At 49.8% G+C, this 23239-nt stretch overlaps 1 protein-coding gene across 1 annotated transcript in view; it reads right to left on the bottom strand.

Moving 5' to 3' along the window:
• The window catches only part of TRIM71 (tripartite motif containing 71), a 64114-nt gene that overhangs the window by 2637 nt on the left and 38238 nt on the right, over positions 1 to 23239 (bottom strand). The window contains exons 2-3 of the mRNA XM_081527102.1: positions 10288 to 10455; positions 4266 to 4400 (exon numbers count right to left, since the gene is read on the bottom strand). Of these exons, the coding sequence (XP_081383228.1) occupies positions 4266 to 4400; positions 10288 to 10455 (303 nt within the window). The remainder of the gene's footprint in view (positions 1 to 4265; positions 4401 to 10287; positions 10456 to 23239) is intronic.

Below are 23239 nucleotides of genomic sequence, written 5' to 3'. Positions count from 1 at the left end.
TGACTGATCCCGGACTGAGGAAATGCTGCTATTGACCACATTACAGGTGGGACTTCCCTGGTGGTCCAGTGGTTACGACTCTGCGCTTCCATCGCAGAGGGTGCAGGCTCCATCCCTGGTCAGGGAACTAAGATCCCACAGGCCTGGTGGTGTGACGGGGGGGGGGGGGGGGGGGGGGACACGGGACGACGGGGGGACGGGGGGGGGGGGGGGACGGGACGGACTAATAACAAAAAAACCACTATTGGTGAAATGTGACTACGGACTACACTCAAGATTAGAAACTAGTGTCGTATCAAGACTCAGCTTCCTGGTTCTGATTAAGAGAATGTCCTTGCTCAGAAGAAATGAACATTTAGTTGTCAAGGTGCCGAGATGCCAACATTCCAACCTATTCTCAAACTGCACACATGTGCATGCAGCTCATGCACGTGCACACACACACACACATATACAATGATGAAAAGGGAACAAGATGTAAATAACTGGTGAATCTGGATCAAGGATACATGGAGTTCTTTTATTATCCCTGCCACTTTTCTCTGAGCTAGCAATTAGGGACTTCCCCCTGGTGGTCCAGTGGCTAAGACTCCATGCTCCCAATGCAGGAGGCCCAGGTTCAATTCCTAGTCAGGAAACTGGATTACACGTGCTCCATCCAAGGGTTCTTATGCCACAGCTCAAGATCCCACGTGCTTTAATGAAGACCAGTGCAGCCGAATAAACAAAATATTTCTAAAAAATTTGAAGTGAAAGTTGCTCAGTCGTGTCTGACTCTTTGCGACCCTGTGGACTATACAGTCCATGGAATTCTCCAGGCCAGAATACTGGAGTGGGTAGCCATTCCCTTCTCCAGGGGAATCTTCCCAACCCAGGGATCGAAGCCAGGTCTCCCGCACTGCAGGCAGATTCCTTACCAACCGAGCTATCAGGGAAGCCTTTTAAAAATTAAATAAAAGTTAAAAACAGCCATGTAACAGATGTCGATGTTTACTGAGCACCTCCTCTGCAGCAGGTGCTACAGATACACGCGGCCAATAGGAAACATGCGTCTCACCCCACTGAGCTTATAATTTCAGAAGACAGAAGACTAAGCAAGCAAAGAAATATCGTAAGATACATTCAGACAGTGCTAGGGGTTAGAGGGTAGGCACAGAGTGTGATGGAGACTTATGAGGGAGGTCTGACTTAGACAGAGGGTCTTCAGGGACACATAGCCTTGAAGGTGGAGAGTAAAGCGGCTGACATGGGATCAGAGGCAGGACTGCCCCGCGGACTGGGGTGCAAAGCTGGACCCCAACAGACTGAATCTTCTACATGAGGGCCTGAAGTCTCCTGAAGGTTATTTCTCTCTGTCTCTTTCTCAACATAAACACACACACACACAATCAGAGGGAGAACACTTGTGTGTGGAAGGAGTACAAGGAAGGATTTGGTGAGCATCTCATTCCCGATCACAAACTAACCCCCCCTCTGTCCCCTATCTTTACTGTTTTCTGTGTTCACAGGTTTTAGAGATTTTCAACAGGGAGCCTAGGAGGCTCCACACCCCAAATCTGGAGACACCATCTTTTTTGGCAACTGCTGGCCTGGATTATTTCCAAAGGGGCCTCTAAACCTAAAATGCTGTAGTATCTAAAAAACACAGCTTCTGTCCTGTTTCTGAGGGTCCCAAACCACACTATTAGGGAACGCAGGATTTTTGTTTGACTAATGAAACAGTCATTTCTCCATTCTTTCGCATGAAATAACTTGAGATTCCTCTAAGTTTAAGTGTTTTGCTCTGTGAAGAGAACAAACCAGCCGCCCAGCTAGTCTGCACTGTTCTGCAGAGAGGACTGTAATTTTGAGCGCCTACCTGATCTGAAAGCCACAGAGTGTCTATTTTAGAATAAGGGTTCACTGTTAGAAGAAGGGCTGGATTTAATCCGATTTTCCCTTGTGGGGTGGATAACATGATTCTGAACCCAATTCCTGCACATTCATCTGTCCACTCTGGAAGGATGTGCGTGCAGAGAGGCCCAGGTGTGGACCAAAGAGAAGCCATATCCTTTGTTGTCACTCTGAACCGTATCTCTGGGCCTCGGTTCTGATTCTTCAACTGTGTGGCCGGAAATGTGTAAGCCACAAGAAAGAGGAGGTGCATCCAGACATGTAAAACTGGGTCACCCAACACTCAAGTATGTTCAATAACCAAGATGCACAGAAACAAAACGTTATACAAAGGTGCCCAGGCAGGAGGGAGCAGAAAAGTTAGTAATTAATGGAGAAGGCAGACTCCCCCAGGATCTGGGGCAAGGTACTCCAGCAGAAAGCAAAGATGAATGGGACTGCTGTGTGTCCAGAATGAGCAAGCTGACTTGGGGTCATCCAAGAGTGAGTTTTTGGGCAAGTAAACAATAAGTTGCTTACATGAAGAAGAGACAGACTCTGCTTCCCAATCTGCTTCTCCTACGGTAAAGAGCATGCTCTCTAGTCCTCCTGAAAGAGCACTGCCCCGCGAGGGAGGAGGGTGAGAGCTGGGCCCACCAGAGGGAGGGGAACTAAGGTGAGGTCTGCAGAAACCCCCGCACACAAAGGCCTTTTCATCCACAAATCCAGAAGAGCAAGTTTGTGGCAGAGTTCACCACAGAGCTCTCAGGTTGCAAGAAGGGGGCCCCTTGCAGTTATAATTAACATTCGTGGGTGGCATGGGACCGACCGACTGGGGGGGCATCGGAGTGTCTGAAAACTGGCAGGCCCGCAGAGGTGCCCGAATAAACCGTGTGAGTGAACTCCTGGACTGTTTCTACCCAAGGACTCTCCTGCCAATAGGTAACGGAGTCATATTCCTTGAGAGACCAGAGAAGGCAGAAAGCAGACAGGAAGGGGTTAACTCAAAGGAAGAGGCAATGTAGAAGCACACTTCACTTTTTTAGGGCATAGGAAATTGGCGAGGATCATTTTCAGAAATCAAGATGCCCTCAGACTGCCCTAGTGGCCCAGTGGATAGGAATCTGCCTGCCAATGCAGGGGACATGGGTTCACTCCCTGATCCAGGAAGATCTCACATGCCTTGGGGCAACTAAGCCCGTGCACCACCATTATCCAGCCCAGGTCTCGAGCCCACGAGCTGCGATGACTGAGTTCAGCCCGTGCGCCTCGAGACTGTGCTCCATAACAAGAGAAAGCCCCAAACTGCAGAGAAGAGTAGTCTCCCCGCAAAGAGAGGAAACCCCTGAGCAGCAACGAAGATCGAGTGCAACCAAAAACAAATCAGTAATTTTAAAAAGAAAGAAATCAAGATGCAATGAGCCAAACAAGCACCACACACCCAAGTACACCCATTTACATAAGCTCTGTACAGTCTTTGCTGGCGTCTTTATTCAATTTTTTTTCTGGCCGTGCCAAATGACACGTGGGATCTCAGTTCCCCAACCAGGAATGGAACCTGCGCCCTTTGCACGGGAAGTATAGTCTTAACCAGTGGACCATCAGCGAAGTCCCTGCGTAGTCCTGTTTGTGTGTTCGGAAAAGGTGACTGATTCCGGTTGAACTGGTGTGAGGCACTGGACCCTCTCAGGCCTGTTGCCCTTTTCTTCCTGGGCAAGGGTGGAAGATCTGACAAGAAAATGCTGCTGGGGACGTGGGCGGGGCAAGTCATCTCTCCAGCTGATGTTATCTAAACAGCACACCAGTGGGCTCTGCGCTCTTTCCTGCTCCAACAGGAAGAAAGGGCACATGCGTTCACTGCCCCACAAGGGAAAACTGGCTTTCCACGAGGGGTCAGGAAGGCCCACCAGCCAGGGCACCAAAACTCAGGATGTGTCCTAGCAGCCTGCTTTCCTAATGGCAGCCTCCACTGTACTCCCTTCTTTCTGCCTAGAATTTTCTGCTGTGTCTGCAATACAAAACCCTAGCCTCCTGGGACTCCCCTGGTGGTCCAGTGGTGAGGACCCGCACCCCCAGGGCTACCACTGTAGGAGGTGCGGGTTCCATCCCTGGTTGGGGAGTTAAGATCCCGCATGCCCCCCCTCCCCCAAAAAAGTGTCAAGAAAACCCAAGACTCCCAATCTCAGGGACCCGACTACTTCTGAAAGGAGTCCTTCTGCTCAGAGGGCAGCCGCAATGTCTAGACACGCCTGCATCTTTCTGCAGACAAACTCTTCGAAACTCAGAGCCAGGGTCCAGGGGACGATATGAGAACACTCACTGTCCTGCTGTGGCTCAAAGAGGACACGCGGCCGCCGAGCTGGCCCAGGGTGGGGTGGGGAGCCCCCAGTTACCTTCCACAGCAGCTCACACTCCCGCTCCTCCAGGGCCTTCTTGTGTCTCGCAGTCACGGCTTTGACCTCCGACTGTACCACCTTTGCCTTCATCTCCACCTGCTCCGCCACCGTCTGGGCCTGCTCGATGCTCAGCTGCAAAACCAGAAACCATCTCAGCGCACGAGAAAGACCTTCACTCCTCACACGCAACACTTAAGGCTGCTTCTCTTCAGCCCTGAAAAATGAATGCCGTGGGCCCCCACCCAGGCCTCGTGGGCCCCGTCCTTGGAAAGAGAGCAGGCATTGGGAGAAAGAAGGGACTCTGTCTGACATGTAACTGGAGGAGCTGCTGGGCAAGGGCTGGGTTTCTTTGTATGAGAAATGGCACCTCCACAGTGAATGTCAGGATTGTTACGAGATACTCCGACACAGCGAAACCACTGTAGCTGGGTCCCAGCCCCAAACTGGGGACTGAGAGTCAGATGTGAAATATACGACCCCAGGCACGTGAGTGACTTCCCACAGGCTTTCTGGCCCAGGTCTCTACCTGGGGAAAACCCTGCAGGCCAAGCACATCCCTGGAGGGAGGCGTGCCACCGGCTGCAGCCCAGCTCAGAACCACGCCAAGTGCAAACTGGGAATGGTGTCTCACCCACCTGGGAAGCCACACCTGTGGCCAGACACAGCTTGCCAGAGCCCATCCCTGCCCCCGCCACACCCCTACGCTGTACCACCAGCCCCCAGTAAATCAGCCCGTCTAATCAGACGTAGTATTGCTCATAAAAAATTAATCCAGACAGAAGGCCTGGTGTTTTCATGAATATTACATGACATGTCTTGAGAAGCCACAAGGATTGGCGATACTGAGGTATTAAATCAGGGATTCCAAACCGACTGCTGATATTCCAACTGGCTTTAGAGCAGGTGGCCCAGATTAGGAGGAACCCAGGGAGGCCTCAAGGGTTTGGATCCTGCCTGGGCTCAGCAATCAGCTGCAGGTGAGTTTGTCAACCATGTGCCTGGCACAGGAGGCTTTCTGGGACGTGGAACGCATCCAAGGCTGGAGCCCGGCCTGGGGCTCAGAAACCCAGGTTCATTCAGATCCCAACTCCACCTCCTACTAATTTCTAAGGTCTCAGACGTACTCCTGGCCTTCTTCAACTTTGGGGTGAATGTGAGAAGAATGCAGAACAATACAGGGGAAGAGCTGGGTCCAGACCCTGGCCTGGAGTCAAATATGGCTCTTATTAACAGCGCCTAGCCGATAAACCCCTGCAACAAAGGTGCAACCATCCTCTCCCTTCACCCCACTTAGCCACATCCTACAAGTAAGTAGGCCTATTCATACCTCCTCCCTCGAGATGTGATCCCACAAGCGACACTCAGCCATGCAACGTGGTGTGGTCACCACCACCATCAGGCTCCAGACACCATCTTTACCCAAAAGGAAGCATCCATGCCCATGAAGCAGTCATTCGCCATTTCCCCTCCCTCTCCCCCATGGTATCCAACACCTTCTGTCTCTATAGATCTGTTTATTCTGGATATTTCACACAAATGGAATCAAACAATACATGACCAACCTTATTTTCAGGACCATGCTCTCAGCTACTAAGTTGTGACAAGGGCTTCCCTGGTGGCTTAGCAGTAAAGAATCTGCAGGGGACGTGGGTTCAATCCCTGGGTCAAGAAGATCCCCGGAAGAAGGGGATGGAAACCCACCCTAGTATTCTCGCCAGGGAATTCCCTGGCGGAGTCAAAAAAGAATTAGACAACAACTTGACAGACTAAACAACTACAATCAGCTACAATCCATTCAGTCACTCATAATTGAGACCCTAACTGACCACCTATCATGCTCTCAGTTGGAAGACACATTAATGGCACGGGAACCCCATGCAGCTGCCCCCAAACTAGACATAGCGGACATCCCCGGGAGGCCTAAGGACCCACTGCGTGGATCGGAGCTGGTACCTGGCTGATCTGGATGCCTCACAGGCTATCCATGGACTGGGATGGCTTCCACCTCCAAAGTCACCCCAAGATTCCAAAGCTCACCTCAGATGTCACTTCTCTTACTAAAACTGGAAGTAAAGAACACCCACCCATGACTGCAGTGGGTTAAACACCGTCCTGCCAAAATTCAGAAGTGCCTGAAACTGTAGGAAATAACTCGGAAATAAGGTCTTTGCAAATGTTACTGTTTAAGATGAGGTCACAGTGGGCTAGCATGAGTCCTGAATCCAATGACTCTTACCATACAGGGCTGTGGGGAAGCCAAACGTCAGTCAGTCAGTCGCTCAGTCGTGCCCGACTCTTTGTGACCCCACAGACTGTAGCCTGCCAGGCTCCTCTGTCCACGGAATTATCCAGGCAAGAATACTGGAGTGTGTTGCCACTGCCTTCTCCAGGGGATCTTCCCGAACCAGGGATTGAACTCGGGTCTCCACCATCACGGGCAGATTCTTTACTGTCTGAGCCACCAGGGAGGCCCGGAGGGCCATGGGCAGACAGAGGCAGAAACCAAAAGTGATGCAGGTACAACTCAAGGCAGGAAGCAGCAAGGTAAGGTTCTTCCGTAAAGTCTTCACAAGGAGCACAGCCTTAGTGATACCTTGGTTTGACTTGTATCCTCCAGAACCGCGAAAAAATAAACTCCTATTGCTGAAGTCACCCAGTTTATAGCAGCCCCAGGAAACTAATATGGTTGCCGACAAGTTGAAATAGATGGTTAAGACCGATCAATGAAGTGAGTGTGTATATGAGCAGAGATATAACAGAGTCAGTAGCTTTCAAAACATCTCAGGTTTGTCAGTCGGGACTGATTCAGCAAGAGAAACCTCACTAGACATTTAAACAGAGACGATTTAATGCAGGGAATTCGGTTGTACAGGAAGCAGGCTAGGGCAAAAGGTACCCTGAGGATTGAGAGTCACTTCCGTCAGCAGCTACCACTCCTTGGTGTCTGAGAACAAAGAAAGTAGGGGTTACTGGGACCCAGGAATGTGGGGAGGGACACCCAGGGCCCAGCTCACTCTGGGAGTAGCAACAGCTGGGAACTGGAACCAACTTCTGCTACCAGGAGGGGAAAAGAGCTGCTGATGAAAACAGGAAGTCAAAAGGAAGAAACTTAAGGCCCTTTCCCCCACTTCTAAATAAGCTGTTTGAAACACTGCAGCCCCTGCCTCAGATGGCACGACCATGAAAGGGCAGGTTGGCACATCAATAATGGGTATGCCCTGTTTCCAGAGGTGCTGGGTATTAATTAGCACAGAGCTGATGTCCACATCTGTGTGACTCGGCCAACCACGCCTACGTCTGTATCATTTTAAAATGCTTCCCCGATGGTAAGCAAAGGCATCAAACTGCCTTAGGTTTATATTAATGTCATATTACTTACCAAACTGATTTTCCATTAAAATCAGAAGAAATGGAAATAACGGGCGCACATTCCTACAGGGCAAGAACTGGCCGGAGGGCAGTGACCACCATCCACCCCTTGCATGGACAAGATGGACAGTGAGGGTCTGTTCAACCCTGCACCCTACCCTGTCTCCTAGCCAGGCTGCTCTCAGCGTCTTCCCCCCTTGGGTTTGGCCCTCCTACCCTATGATAGGAAGTATTTCTTCCATTTTCCAAACAGGTAAAATTGAAGTGAAGTGAAAGTCGCTCAGTCGTGTCTGACTCTTTGCGACTCCATAGACTATACAGTCCATGGAATTCTCCAGGCCAGAATACTGGAGTGGGTTGCCTTTCCCTTCTCCAGGGGATCCTCTCCTCCCAAGGATCGAACCTAGGTCTCCTGTACTGCAGGCGGATTCTTTACCAGCCGAGCCACCAGGGAAGCCCAAACCAGGTAGAAGGGGAGCAAAGCTCTGGTTGTAATTTGATTCGTCCCCATTCCCAAAGTCATAACAGCTCAGTATGAAGAGACCAAATGGATTTTTCTTCTCCAGATCCTATACAACTCTGAGGCAAGCACTGCACTCCCAAGGCATGCAGACCAGGACCTGCTTAACTAGTTCCCATTATCTACGCAGAGTATTTGAAGGACGAAAGAGGTAGATGGGTTGGGGGAAACGGCAGAGGGTGAAAGGGTTGGGGAAGCTCGGAAAACAGAAACACACACTTGATATCAAAAAAGAAGTGTGCACCGTGGCTGATTCATGTCGATGTATGGCAAAAACCACAATATTGTAAAGTAATATTGTAAAGTAATCCTCCAACTAAAATAAATTAATTAATTTTTTAAAAAAAGAAGAAGAAGGACTTCCCTGGTGGTCCAACAGCTGGGACTTTGTGCTCCTGATGCAGGGGACCTGGTTCGACCCCTAGATTCCACGTGCCAAAACTAAAGATCCCGTGTGCCGTAACACCTGGCACAACCAAAAATAAATATTTAAAAAATAAATAAATAAGAAGGAAAGAGAGAAAAGGGGGGCGGGGGAGGGAGGAAAGAAGGAAGATCACCTAACAAGCATGGCACTTGAGAAAAAAAGGTTATCTTCAAATGTTAACAGATTCAATCAAACACTTGAAGTTGAGGATCTCAATCTGGGCAGGGAAGTCAGTGATGCCAGCTGACTGTTGAGTGGCGGCCACTTAGTACCGAGGACAGTCTGAGGCCAAATCTGGGTTTCACTGAGACGAGTGCCAAAAGCGATCAGTGATGCCTGTGTGGAGGACAGTGGTGACCTGATGACAGGTATTTAAAGTGTCCTGATAGTCAGAAGATGAGAGAGAAGCAAGTGTCACCAATAAACTCAAAGGCCACCACAGCAGATATGAGAATTACTGCTGTATCTTTATCACACTGAGTATCTTTGAAACTATGATTCATCTTAATATTGTCAGTGGGCTTTTTTCCTTTCTTGGTTGTATACAAAATAAATGTGTATCTTACAATTAGTGGTACCTTAAATGTGATGAAAAAGTAAGTAAAGAATCAAGCCTGTCTTACATGGAAAGCAACTATATTCCTGATCCAAACTATGGCTGGCTCCAGGGAAAACCTTTATGAAATTCTCACATTACATTTGCTGTTGTTCAGTTGCTAAGTTGTGCCCGACTCTTTGCAACCCTAGACTGCAGCCTGCCAGGTTTCCCTGTCCTTCACCATCTCCCAGAGTTTGCTCAAACTCATGTCCATCAAGTGGGTGAGGCCAATCCAACCATCTCACCCTCTGTCATTCCCTTCTCCTCCTGCCCTCAATCTTTCCCAGCATGTTGTACTTTCATGAGTCAAGTGCCTTGGATATCAGATAACCTGACTCATCAGGAAGAGTACTTCAATATCATGCACAGGAATGTGACAGTTGCTGAGAAACTTACTAAAATCCTAAACCATCCTTCTTCCCTAGGGCATGATCGATTCTTTACCATCTCCCCCCAAAAATCTTATTTTAAAAAATAATTCACATTCTAAACAGTTTCCTTTTCAATTTCTGCTCGAGGATTAGTAATGTTTGACTTTTAAGCTTACCCTACCAGACAAGGAAAACAACTTTTTTTATTTTCCTAAAACCCTGTCAACGTGGATCAGGTGACACTATTATTACCTATGTAAGCGAACTTCCCTGCATCCCAAAGTTACACGTACCCCTTCCCACAGGACCGTATTTAGCTCCCAGGGAAGTCTGAGACTCTGAACCTTATGTAAAGTTTCCCATGCTCACTTATTTCTCACCCATAAACCAATCTGGGTAGCAAGACGAGGACACAGTCTTCCTACAGTTCTGACTGAATGGGGCGGGGGAGTGGGGGAAAGGCGGGAGAGAGGAACTTGGATGGGAAACGTGCCCCGAGCAGCTAGTAACTCAAGTCACGTCACTGTCATCTTCACGAGACTGTGAGGTCTCCATGCACTGCCCCTCTGCCCTCATGTGACCGCCGCTGCCTGTCACATGGGCTCACGTGGGTCACTGTCCCGTGGCTCCGGACACCACCCCCAAACATCTGCACACATCTCAAAAAGGGGGTGGGAAAGGTTTTCTGCGCCAGGAAGACCCGGGGAACAGGTGAAGGGTGGGGAGGGACTGACCTGGATGGCCTGGCGGCCTTGCTGGGCGTCGGCCAGCAGCTGGATGGTGAGGGCCCGCGAGTCCTGCAGCGCCTCCTGGAGGTAGACGAAGCTGTGGCCGCCGTGCCGGCCCACCGTACACTCGCGGCAGATGGGCACGGAGCACGTGTCACAGTAAAGGTGTAGCACCTGGGGACCAGAGAGGCACAGGCGTTACTGACGTGCGGGATGCTCTGCCGCGCAGACCCCCACGACAAACAAGCGCCTCCCACGGGGTGGGGGCGGGGGGGGCAGCGCTGCAGTTCATCGTGAGGACAGCGTGCTCCCCTCCACCCCCGACACAGAGAAAAATCAACCAACTCCCCATTCCACTCCAGTTTCATTCACATTCATGACCCAGCCGCTTGGAAGGCAAAGAAACAAAGAAACAAAACAATCCTCCTGCCATCAGAGACTTCTCTAATCCTAATCTAACCAGAAGTTCCAAGAGTATGTCTCTGCGGTCTGAGATGGGTGGCAGGAATGAACGAATACACCATGTCTCTCTTCCCATCCCAGGCTCTGGGCTGTGAAGCGAGGCGGGGGGCCAAGATCAAACACCCACTACAGCCTGCTGCCACCTTCTCCATCGAGAAGCACTTAAGCAAGGTGAGGGCTTCAGTTTCTGGAACGAAGGCCAGAGGCTCATGGTAAAGTCAGCCAGCTTCTTGTCTTTCTCTTTCCTGCCAAGTTGTTCCCAGGACCTGACCCTGGGAGGCAGCTGGTGCTGGCAGAGCTGCTTTATGCAATGCTCTGTGCCACCCTGGGCGCCCCCCCCCCCGGTGCTGGGAGGGGCAGAAGGCTTGGCATCACCTCCACCTGCTGATAAATGCCCAACTCTCAACAGCAGAAGCTCCTTGGCACGGGGCCAGTCCCATCACATCCCTCCCCAGAGCTGGCCATCAGCACCACTGTCTGTAAATGTTTGCTGGCTTGCTTACAAGAGCAGGGCTTCAGTGTGCCTCTGTTACACCAGGGGGTGAGGGAAAGGCAGCCAACAGGCAGGGAGGCAGTTTGTGTGTTTGAGGGCGAGGGGGTGCTTTCACATCCACAGCACTCAGTGCCTAGGTGAAGAGGCCACACAGGTAGCAAGGGCTGGTCCCAACACACAGGGGTCTGGCTACCCCGTCCAGGACCTGCCAAGGTGTCACCGAGGGGGTAAGACTCAAGACCAGGAGATTCTGGAAGCAGAGTGTTGTGAGATGGAAGAAGAGACGGGGGATGCCCTGAGACCCAGGAAGTTCCTATTACACTGCGCGTCCCACACTGCAACGGCCGTCCCACACTGCAACGGCTGGGGTCAGCTCTCCTGATTTGCCGTGGGCGGAGCACGCCCATTAGGAAACGATGCCCCCAAGCGGCCGTCAGGCAAACAGGCCGCTCCACTCAGAGGAGCGCGTGACCCAGTAGAGGTGAGGGTGCTTCTTCTCTGTCTGGGATCCAAGAATGGGAAAAAGGAAAGACTAAGGATATCAAATTCCTGCTTGGAAGGAATGGTTGTGATCGGGCAAGTTTTCTAGACCCCCTTCCTCGGGCAGGAAACGTGATCGGGTTTGTAACTTGTCGAGTGTGGTACTTCTCCCAGAAGTCGAATCCAGGAGGCACTTGCCTCCGTGAAGGCCAATTGCTTTTTGAAAAAGGCCTGCCATTGAGAGATGTAACCTTTCTCATTTGATAAATCTAAAATTCTCAAGCCAGCCTGAGATCCGAACCAAAAAACGCTAAACAAATAAACGCAGGGTAATTCCTGGACGCTCTGTTTTTACGAAGCTCTGCTCAAGCGCTTCTCTGGCCTCAACAACATCCCTCCCCTCTGCTCCTTCCATTTGTCACAGGAATAAAGGGATCACTCCTTCACTCCTGCTAATGTGAAGTGTGAACACCTCCCAGCAGAAGGCTCCCTCCTCTTACCCAACAGCTAAGCGATCTTCCCTTCACCTCTGATCAGGATCTACCTTTTTTTTTTGGTGGGGTGGGGTGATGGATGGATGGCCACAGGCGCTAACTGGTGGTGTCCGCCTGCTTTCTTAGATCTGTGGGCTCCTGCCAAGTGGGGAAGAACGTTAGGCTGTCAGCCTGAGCCTGGCGATACCACCCGCCTGCCAGGAGACCTGCTATCCAGTCACCTGCCTCGGCTTCAGTTCCTTGTATGGAACACGCAGTGTCGGACCAGGGACCTCAGGAAACCCCTTCCACTCCACAACTCCCAGGAACCCTATCTCTGGGGACTCAATGCCACAAACGAGAGAATTCTGGGCTGAGCCGGAAGCCAGGTGCCAGTTGTTTAACTGCAAGGTATTAAGGTGATTTTTCTGGGCTTTTAAGTTTGCAAACTCTCGAGTATACATGAATGACATTGTCCGGAGGAAGAGACCCCACAAATGGTGGGTTTCAAAGGATCTTGCAGGGACTCCTCAGGCTGTCTCGTGGTTAAGACTCCAAGCTTCGACTACAGTGGGCTTGAGTTCACCCCCTGGTTGGGGAACTAAGAGCCCCTGTGCTACAAAGTACAGCCAGAAATAAACAGATAAATAGCATCTACAAGCGGTGGGGCCAGAAAAGAAATCCTAGCAGAGAGGGAAGGTCCGAGGCAGGAGGCCGGAAGCCCTTCGACAATGGGCAAGTGGGGGTCCTGTGGCATGGCCCCGCCTCACAGTGTCTCCCGTGGGGTCACTGTAGCTCTAACATACTACGCGCTTTCGAAGTGCCAGTGCTTCTGCAGTTCCAGGCCAACTACCGGGCCCAGGGCTGCGGGTGACATTAACAATGGGGAGGACTTCCCTGGTGGTCCAGGGGCTAAGACTCCTGCCTCCAAAGCAGGGATGCAGACGGGGGTCGTGGGTTTGATGCCTGGAGGGGAACTAGGGTCCCATATGCTGTGTGGCATGGGGAAAAAACATATTTTTTTAAAAAAAGGTAAAAGCAGAGCCCCAGCAATGCTTTTATTCAACTGTTGATTTTTTACTTTGTTAACTGAAAGATAACTGCTTTACAATATTGTGTTGGTTTCTGCCATACATCAACATGAGTCTGCTATAGGCACACATATGGCCCCTCCCTCTTGAGCCTCCCTCCCACCTCCCACCCCATCCCACCCCTCTAGGCTGTCACAGAGCCCCGGGCAACTATTGATTTTTTTTCAAGAACACACTATCTAAAACCAAAAAATGTGATGATCACACACAGTAAACTTTCTATTAGAGTAAAACTCTGGAAGGACCTCACTCCATTCAGAAGCCCCACACCTCACTTGCCTAACAAGTTCTAAGGTCAAAACCCAACCATTTTGGACCCTGTGAGACTCAGTGAACAGGCAGGGTGCACGTGGGTGTACATGGGTGCAACTCTCTCTGAACCAGCTTATTTAAGGTTATTTTAAAAGAATAAACTGGAGGGCTGTTCAGAGGGGCCACAGGCAGAAAGAAATGTGGCAGAGGCCATGAACTGTGGCTCGGGGAGGAGGGAGGGGGCAGGCCTCTGGCGGCAGGAATTCCAGGGCCTGAGCTGCCCCTTCGGGGCTTCCCGGGCAGATGCTCGGACACGCCCCCTCCCCCCCCACATGGCGACAATCTGGCTGCCCCAGCTGAATGGAGCAGGCCTGACCTCTGACCCTGCAAGTGACCACCCTCTTCCCTGCCCCCAGCTTCCAGAACGCCCCACCCACCGCCTTCCTCTCCCAAAATTTCTAAAATACCAGGCGCAGACAAAGACCTAGGAATGTGAGCCCAGCAGGAGAGGAGGGGGTGGGGGTGGGGGGAGGTTAGAGAAAGAATAAATAAAAATACCAAGCAGGCAGGTTTACCTTAGGCAGGGCTTAAATTAAGTGCTCTGTTAATGAACAAGGCTTCGTGCACATGGAATCTCCCGTTTTATACAACGTGTGATCCAACAAGGAACACACACACACACACACACACACACACTCTGTGGAACACCAGGTTAAAACACAACTAGCCACATCAGTGAGAAGCATACATGGAAAGGATGAAGGGGGCCTCTCATTGTCCAGATGCCCCGACTGAAATAACAACAACTTATTTTTGGAGATTTTTTTGGCAGCCCTTAAAATGAACTGAGGACATGCGGCCTCCCACAGACTCAGGCGTAGACAGGAGGAGGTCTCCACCCGCCCCTCCAGACACTGGGAGGCTACAGGGGCAGGCGGGCTGGTGACAACCGGAAGCCTTATCTGTTCGTGACACTCAGCAGCCTCTCCTATTAAAAAATGGTAAACCACGTCCAAGGAGTCAAGTCAAGCCACGAAACCAAGCTTTACTTGACTGAGGGAAGAACAGACTGAAACCCAGGGCTTGAAATCCGCACAAGCTCTCCTGCCTCTCCAACCACGTGGGGCCAGCCGCAAAGCTGTGGCCTCCGGGAGCCTGGGAAGTGAAGAAAGGAATCTTGGACCCTCCTTCTGACACCATCACCACTGGCTCAGACAGCAGAGTCTAGCGGGGGACAAGCTACCCTCTTATTGGGGGGAAGGAGTCGAAAAACTTTTCACAATATGTGCATTTTTAATGCAAAAAGATACAAACTGCTTTTTAAAAAATCTGTCCCAATAGCTCCATTGTTTCTACATTTTTATGTAATCATCCAAAAACATGTTATATTCTAAGACACAAATAGGAGAGGCATTATACTTTTCCACTTAACCGTATTAACCCAGAGATTGTTCTGGGCCCAGCTGCCTATGTTACTGCTGTGTTGTCTGTGGATGTACCGCGACTTATTTAATTAGTACCCGCTGATAGGATTTTAATGCTGTTTCCTGATTTTGGAAAACTCGCAAGCAATGTTGCAGCGAATATCCTTCAGATCGCTCTTTACAAAGCCCAGAATCTTCAATTTGGTAATAGATTAAATTGCTGCTTTGATGTATCAGAAGAAGAAGAAAAAAATCCTGCTTGCCAAGTGTGGATAGTAAGCCTTCTGGAATTTAATAACTTGATGTCAGGTCAGCCTCCATTCATGTGAGGAACAAAGGTGGTTTAAGCGCCAGTTTCTGTCCCCAAGAAGAGCAAACCTCTTATTTGCAAAACAGAAACACACACACACAAGCAGAGAATAAATGTATGGACTCCAAGAGGGGGAGGGGGTGGGATGAACTGGGACTGACATATATATACTATTGATACTGTGTATAAAATATGTAACTCATGAGAACCTGCCTTACAGCACAGGGAACTCAGCGTTCTGAGATGACCTAAATGAGAAGGAAATCCACAAAAAGGGGGATGTATGTAAACACGTAGCTGATCCACTTGGCTGTACAGCAGAAACAAACTGTAAAACAGCTGTACTCCAATAAAATTAAAAAACAAACATCAAACCTACACGGAAGGCCAGTGTGGGGATGGACACCAGCGAGCCGGGCGATGTGGGGCTGGGAGTCCAGGTCCTCCATGCTTGGCTGGAAGTCGGAGGTCAGACTGAAGGGAGGCCCGAGGAGACACAAGAAAGCAAGGCCTGTTTCCTGGGCTCGGTAGTGGTTGCCAGATTTTCCAAGGGTGGAGGGGAGTGGGGCCACTGGTTGGGATGACTCTAGAGGTGGACAGTGGGAAAGGTCTCGGGCGGCGTAAAAAGGAAGGATTCCCAGAGGTACCATTCAAACACCAGTGAAACTAACACAGGGCGTCCCATACAAGCCCAGAATCCCATTCTGCAGTGCCCCCCAATCCAACAGACTCTAGAAACCAAAACTTTCTATGTATGCTGTGTGGCAGCAAACACTGAACTGGCGTCAAAATGATTTCTAATTTTTATCTATACCATTTAGGGTGAGTTCTCACCGAAGAACTGCTAATCTTCATTATTTTGTGGTGCTGTTTCACAGTATAAACTTTCCAAAATCACAAACGTTGAACTTCAAGGCACATCTAACCCCAAGAGAGAGGAGGAAGGCCACCAGCTCTAACAACCTTTTTTTTTTTTTGGTTGTGTTGCCCTGCTTGCAGGATCTTAGTTCCCCAACCAGGAAGTGAACTCAGGCCCTAGCAGTGACAGCACAGAGTCCTAACCGCTGGACCACCAAGGAACTCCCAGCTCTGCCAACTTTAGACTCAAGGTGGTTGCTGGTGCCAAGGGAAAGCATAGTTCAGTGATCACAGAACAGCCCGTGTGGCTCATCTGAGGTGTCTGTGCCACTTCAAAAGCCACATCAAAATCCCTTTCCTATTTTTTTTAGAACAAAAGAAAATTTTCACACTCCCAATGACCATTTGCTGCCCTCTTCCTTCCTAACACCAACCAACCACCACCTATCACCCAGCAAGACCCAGCTCCCAGCCACAAGGCTTCCTCCAGGTTTGTCTTGCTCCTCATCACCTGCTCTCCTGCTCGTGGGATCAGGGCCCAACACCCCAGAGTCAGGCACATCGGATCCCCACTTTATATCCCGGCAATGTTTATATTTTATACTTTACATTTCCTATCTCAGGGTTCAACCCCAGGAAGAACCCTCCCTGGACACACAGCTTCTATCAACACATACAAAAGCTGAACCATTACCTTTTTATAAAAAGCCACTGATAACTAGAGAAGTAAGTTCTATTTCTACAGCTGAATGACGGGATTTGGCTGAGTTTACCTGCAGATTGCTAAAAGGAGAAAGAACTCAATTTGGGGCTCATAGAACTGCCAGAATTATTTTAAAAAGAATGAAAATGAGCTCATCCTGGAAGGAAATCACTTCTCCCCTAGCACTGAGGCCCGCAGAAAACAAGGACACTCTGGGCAGTAAAGCACACAACACTTTTGCCCAGAGTCACAGACAAAGAGCCTTACAAATATTTCTTATCACAACCCCCTTCTAAAAACTGCGGTTCCAATGGTAAATCTGACTCCTAGAGGCGGCAAGAAAGACGTATAACCCACGTGTGTGATTTTCTAGGATCCTGATGATACTTGGAGACTGCAGCTAGGTTTTGTGAGGAGAAACCCTCCAAGCGGGCTCTAAGGCAGAGCTCGAGATAACAAGGAAGGAAGGAAAAAGCAGGCAGAAGACAGAAATTCCCACATGGAGCTAACAGTCAGAATTTCTCGGCGCTCTTGTGAAGTCCAAAAAGAAACATGGGATTTATAAATGCATAATCAGGATGTCACAGAATACTCAGTGTGGGACAATACATAAGGGAACTCCCGAGATGAACTATGACTCTGTTCACTTGTGATGCCCAGGAGTGCCCAACCTATGCCTGCCCTGCTGTACTTAGGCCTTGCCCCCAGTAGGGGGCATCATTGAGAGCCTCCTTGGGGGCCTGCATTCATCCTACTTCCTCCGATGATGCACCATCCAAACCCTGTCTACCTCTGGGGTGTGCCCAACCTGCAACAGCTCCTTTGCTCCTGGTCGGATTCTGCTTTTCAGGCTGGAGTCTTGCCCAAAGCAACCAGCCTGAGGCAATTTCATGGGCAGCCATGTCCACCCAGGCCAGCAGGGTTGACTGCCCACAGTTCTGCAGTCTCTCTCGCTCCTGGAAGACTTCAACAGTGGCCGATGGTAAAAGAACGTGTGACACTCCTGTGCTGGGGGTTTCTTCCAACAGACCCAGGTTACAGGACATCGAATGACACTCTCAGACATGCCAGAACCGCGCGTGGGGTTGCTGCTCACCCAACAGTTTTTTAGCAAATAAACTTGTTTATTTAAATAAAAAGTGGGTTATTTAGAAATTCTTCCAGTTTGAAAATGAACTTCCCTATCAACAGAAAGGCAGTATTGTCCACACAATAGAATACTTTTAGCAGTGAGGATGAATTACTGATTTGTGCCACCACAACGGGTGCTTAGTGGAAAGAGCTAGAATAAAACAAACAAACAAAAAGCATACACTGTGTAATTCTATTTCTTTGAAGGCAAAAGTAAAGTGAAAAAAAAACTAAAGAAGTTACAGGTGAAAATAGGTGTGGTTGGAAGTAACTCTAGGGAGATGTTCTGGAGGGATGATGTTCCTATTATCTTGCAGGAAGGAGTGGGTACACAGGTGTATAGAACTGTCAAAACGGGGGCTCCCCTGGTGGTTCCACTGCAGGGGGCACAGGTTCGATACCTGATCAAGGAACTAAGGATCCCACATGCTGCGTAGCCAAAAAAATCAAATTGTCAAAATGTATGCTTGTATTTATGTCAATACAATACAACACAATACAATGAAGATTGGAGCCCAGCCTCTGTACGGACTCCTCAGAGCTAAAGACCTAATAAATACTCCTTGAGCCCATAAATGAGTTACTCCAAAGGCCCCACATAATTTACTTCTAATAGGTCGCTACCATTCTTCCCACAATGTTCCCATTAGGTATTATTTTTCCTTTGCCCTCCACTATAAATATTATCTTAAGTTTAATCTCACAAGAGGCAAGTCGGACCAACTCCCTGGAGGCTTTGATAAAATTAGAACCCCGAGTCCGATTTACAGCCCCACAGGCGGCCGGCGGTCACACAAAGCGGCACGAAATCATTAGTGTCCCAGCTGCTGCCCTGGCGCGCACCTGACCTCTGATGTACTAATGAGTGGTCCAGGCAGCTTCCAGCAGCAAATAAGAGAGATCTGTCCCAACAACGGAGATCGCTGCCCGTGTATAGATTTTCAAGCCAGGCACAAGAAGACAGATTCCGACACAGATACACAGTTTTCCTGTTGCCTCTGAGGTCGAAAAAAATCAAGGTCCAATTTTAATCTGCGGTGTTCTGGACCAGATTCGGGGAGGCAGAGGGGCTGACTTTTAAGAAACGGCCAGGCTCTGTAGGTGGCTATGTAACTCAGCCCTCACCTCTTAAAAAAGTGTGTGATGCCGGGCACCTGAGACCTTTCGCCCCTTGAAGCTGCTTAAGGGGTCTCAGTGGCCGCTGTGGCTGAGACCACGTGGCCAGGTGGATGTAAAAAGCAAGGGAAAGCACTCATCTCCAGAAAGGAAGCAGAAACTAGGACTCAAGGGAGGTCCATTGGTGAAGAGTACACCTCGCAATGCACAGGGGAGGTGGGTTTGATCCCTGGTGAGGGAAGTAAGGTCCCACGTTGCTGCAGGGAAACTAAGCCTGCTGGCCACAACCAGAGAAGCCCGGCACCGCAATGAAGACCCAGCGCAGCCAAAAAAAAGGGCTAAGATAAGGAAAAAAATTCAAGATGAAGCAGGTTTTAAATTACTACTAATAAGCCGTATCTTGGGGCTTCCCTAGTGGCTCAGGGGTAAAGAAACCACCTGACGAGGCAGGAAACTTGGGTTCAATCTGGAGGAAGAAATGGCACCCGCTCCAGTATTCCCGCCTGGGAAATCCCAGGGACAGAGGAGCCTGGTGGGCCACAGTCCACGGGGTCGCACAGAGTCGGACTCCACTGAGCATACAGGCACACAAGCCGTATCTTATCCCTCCAACGCAACCAACAAAAATGTTCCTTTCTCTCTCTCCCCAGCTGGACAAGTTCTGTTACTTTGAACTGAACGTCTTCTGTACTCAGCTGTCTGCTGCCTAGGGCAAGACAAGACAGGTCCAACATTGGCCTTCCCAATGGCTCACTGTGACAGTCTCACCTGTTGCAGATTTTAAGGGCCAGCTAACCTTATCAAGCACTGCCTCCAAATCAAGAGATTAACCGAGTATTTACTGCTCTAAGAACCTTGTTCACAGGCAGAATGATTTAATTTGGGAAGTGGGGACAGGGTGGGGGAATTTTCCTGTAGGGGTCCCGGATTTGATCCCCGGTCAGGGAAATAAGATCTCATACACCGAGTGTCCAAATGAATAAAAAATAAATAAAATTGGGAAAGGAAGCCAACTAAAGAAGCAGTAAATGAGACTTCCCTGGCAGTCCAGCGTTTAAGACTCCATGCCTCCACTGCAGGGGCACAGGTTTGATCCCTGGTCGGGAAACTTAAGATCTGGCATTTAATAAAAAGATTCAAAAAAAAAAAAAAGGCCAAGGAAGCACTGGATGGCCTCTGTGAACTCTCTCAATGCCAGTGAGAGGCGACCCTTGGCACAGAACTGGGGCAAGGGCTCCCATGCATCTGTAGAGTCCCAAGCCTCATGTTTTGGTGACACTCCTTAAAACCACCCCCATCAAGGAAAGCATCAAACAGAGATGGACAGACACACTCCTCGACCCCTGTGGCACCTCAGGAATCACCGCTCTGTGACCAAGAGCAGAGGGACTTCAAACCGCAGGTCCAGAGCAGCAGCTGGAGGTGATAGCAAAGGCCTATGTCTTATCAAGACATGGATTTCTTTCTAAAACTCTTTGCAAGTCAGCACTTTTAGATACTCAATTTAAATATCACGCCCTCCTTGGACTCCAACAACAGGAAACTTAATCCTACCGTCGTTCAGTCGTGTCTGACTTTTGTGACCCCATGGACTGCAGCCCACCAGGTTCTTCTGTCCATGGGATTCTCCAGGCAAGAATACTGGAGTGGGTTGTTATCTACTTCTCCAGGGCATCTTCCCGACCCAGAGATCGAACCCAGGTCTCCTGCATTACAGGATTCTTTACCATCTGAGCCACCAGAGAAGCCCCACGGACACCCCTACAAACGCAACAGGGCCAGGCCAAGCCAGGAGACCAGCTTTATTTCAAGAGCCACTTGTCACCTGCGCAGAGCTGGGAGACACGAATAGGACCCCGATTCTGTGATCCAGGCGGTTTACAAGGGCTGGTATCACCCCCCACCGCCCCATCCCAAAGGGAAAATCCAAACCGCAGTGAGCAGTGGAGATGTGAGGCCAGCAGGAGGCCCTGAATCCCTGGAGCTCACCCACCTCCTCTATCCCACCAGTGTGCTTGGATCCTGTTGCCTGTGGTCCTAAAGAAGCACTAACTACAGCAGGATCTGACAAGGAGTCGGGGAACTCCAACACAGGCCAGCAGGATTTCAGGCAAGCAAATGCCAACTAACGGAAACAAGATACGACCAGAAAAAAGATCATCCGCCGGGGACACTGCAGATAGAACCATTCAAGTCCAACTCCTGTTTAGAAGCCTGAATTCCCAGGATCCCTTATCATGCGTGAATGAAGGTCTAAGGAGAAAAGAACGATAATGAGAAATAATTCTAGCCTCAGAAATGGACGGCGCTTCCTCAGAAACCCCACTTCATTCCAACAGAGGAGGCCTGTGCTTCACCTCTTTGCATGGCACCTGTGTGCTGTTCAACAGAATTTAATGGATGGCCCCACTGACCCTGATCCAGCAGGTAATGCAACCAGGAGGTACAGGAGGGGAGGGGGCAGCGCCTTCCCAGCATCCCCTCCCCACGCAGATAATCAAGGATAAACTCTAGTTGAAAGGCCAGACTTGACAGGGTGGAGGAAGGACAAAATGCACAGGCTCTGAGCTGGGAAACAATCAGGTGGGGTGTTAGTAATCCAAAGTTCAAGGCAGACAATAAAGGGAACAGTCCTTAAAGTGGTCTCTCCTTGGGTTTTTCAACTGCTGACTTGCTTAGTTTGGCTCTGTGCTGAGACAGCTGGGAGGGAGTCACCCTTACTTTGGCTGGCACCTAACCAGGTGAGATGCAAGGCCAGGGAGACGTAGGAGGCATTTGTCTGTGGTGGATCTTCAAATTGGTGTCTCTGTTTTTATTTTTGGCCACACCATGCGACATGTGGGATCTTAGTTTCCTGACTAGGGATCGAACCGTCACCCCCTTCAGTGAAGTGCAGAGTCTTAACCACTGGACTGCCAGGGAAGTCCCAAATTGGTGTATTTTGAACTTCTGGCCCCAGGTGGTTCTTCCTTAGCCCTTCGACAGAAGAACCCGCTGCACTTAATACCCCAAGGGCCTTCCCCAAGTAACAGGCCCACCGGGACGTCTCAGGCTGGCCTGTCCACTTATCCCCCTGCTCTCCCAACGGTTGCCTCCTGGAGTGAACTTCATCTTTTCAGAGATAGCACTAATACAGGCGGTTTGTAGGTTTGGAGGCCATGATGTCCGCATTAAGTAGGCAGTGTTTGCTGATTTTTTCTTTAAAAACCATTTACACTGGATTTCAGGCTCTGAGCTAAGAGCCTTATGAGATTTAAAAAAAATCAACTCAACAAGCTTCCAGCCTCCTAGAAGTCTTGGGTGGTCAGCCTGGGGAGGTCATGGTCGTGTTGTCTAAGTGTGATTATTAACAACGGCCTCTTTCACTTTCAAAAGTGGCCCAGTATGAAAACCCACTGGACAGGATCAGTAAGACAAATGGGGAATTAACCAAAATACATGAGGGCAGAGAGGAAAGATTGCCATCCAGAGAAGTACAAAATCCCTTAGGATTTACTGGGGTCACATGGCCTAAGGGTGAGGCAGGTAAGTCAGAAATGACTTTTTATGGGGCTTCCCTGGTAATCCAGCGCTTAGGACTCTGTGCTTTCATTGACGGGGCACGAGTTCGATCCCTGGTGGGGGAACTAAAATCACACACAAGCCATTTAGTGCAGCAAAAAAAAAAAAGAACAGGGACTGAGATGCAAGAGTTACAAATCCAATTAAAAAGACCACTATGAGCATAAGCACCCTTTTCTTGGCCCAGGTGTAGGGAAGACCCTGGAGTAGACTGAGCGAGAAGTTAGCTGGGAGCTCAAGCACCAGAGGGGACTACAGGGAAGGAGGCCAGGACACAGCCTGGGGCCACCTTTGTGTTGAGAAGTCCAAACACCTGGGTTCAAATACTGGTGTGGTCCTTCCTTCTCCAGCTCTTTTGGTTAAGCGGGCTCACTGAGCATTTTCCATCCCCCCAAGGTGGGAAAAATACACTTCATCTCACGGTTGGTAGCGAAGAGTTCTCAAGCGCATGAAACCCACATGCTAAGAGCTGTTCTAGCAGCAAGGAAAGGGAGGGTGGCCTGCCTTGAAGGCTCCAGTGAGGTCAGTGAAGAAAGAGGCAAAGTAAATCCAACTCCAGAATCCTGTGTGCAAGGCTGGCTGTGTTTGCAAGGCAGGGCTGATA

This window comes from Giraffa tippelskirchi, chromosome 9, assembly GCF_054371585.1.
Source record: "Giraffa tippelskirchi isolate mGirTip1 chromosome 9, T2T-mGirTip1v1.2.pri, whole genome shotgun sequence".
Lineage (NCBI taxonomy): Eukaryota > Metazoa > Chordata > Mammalia > Artiodactyla > Giraffidae > Giraffa > Giraffa tippelskirchi.
The sequence above is the reverse complement of the archived record's forward strand: the minus strand, read 5'-3'. Positions and strand labels throughout refer to the sequence as shown.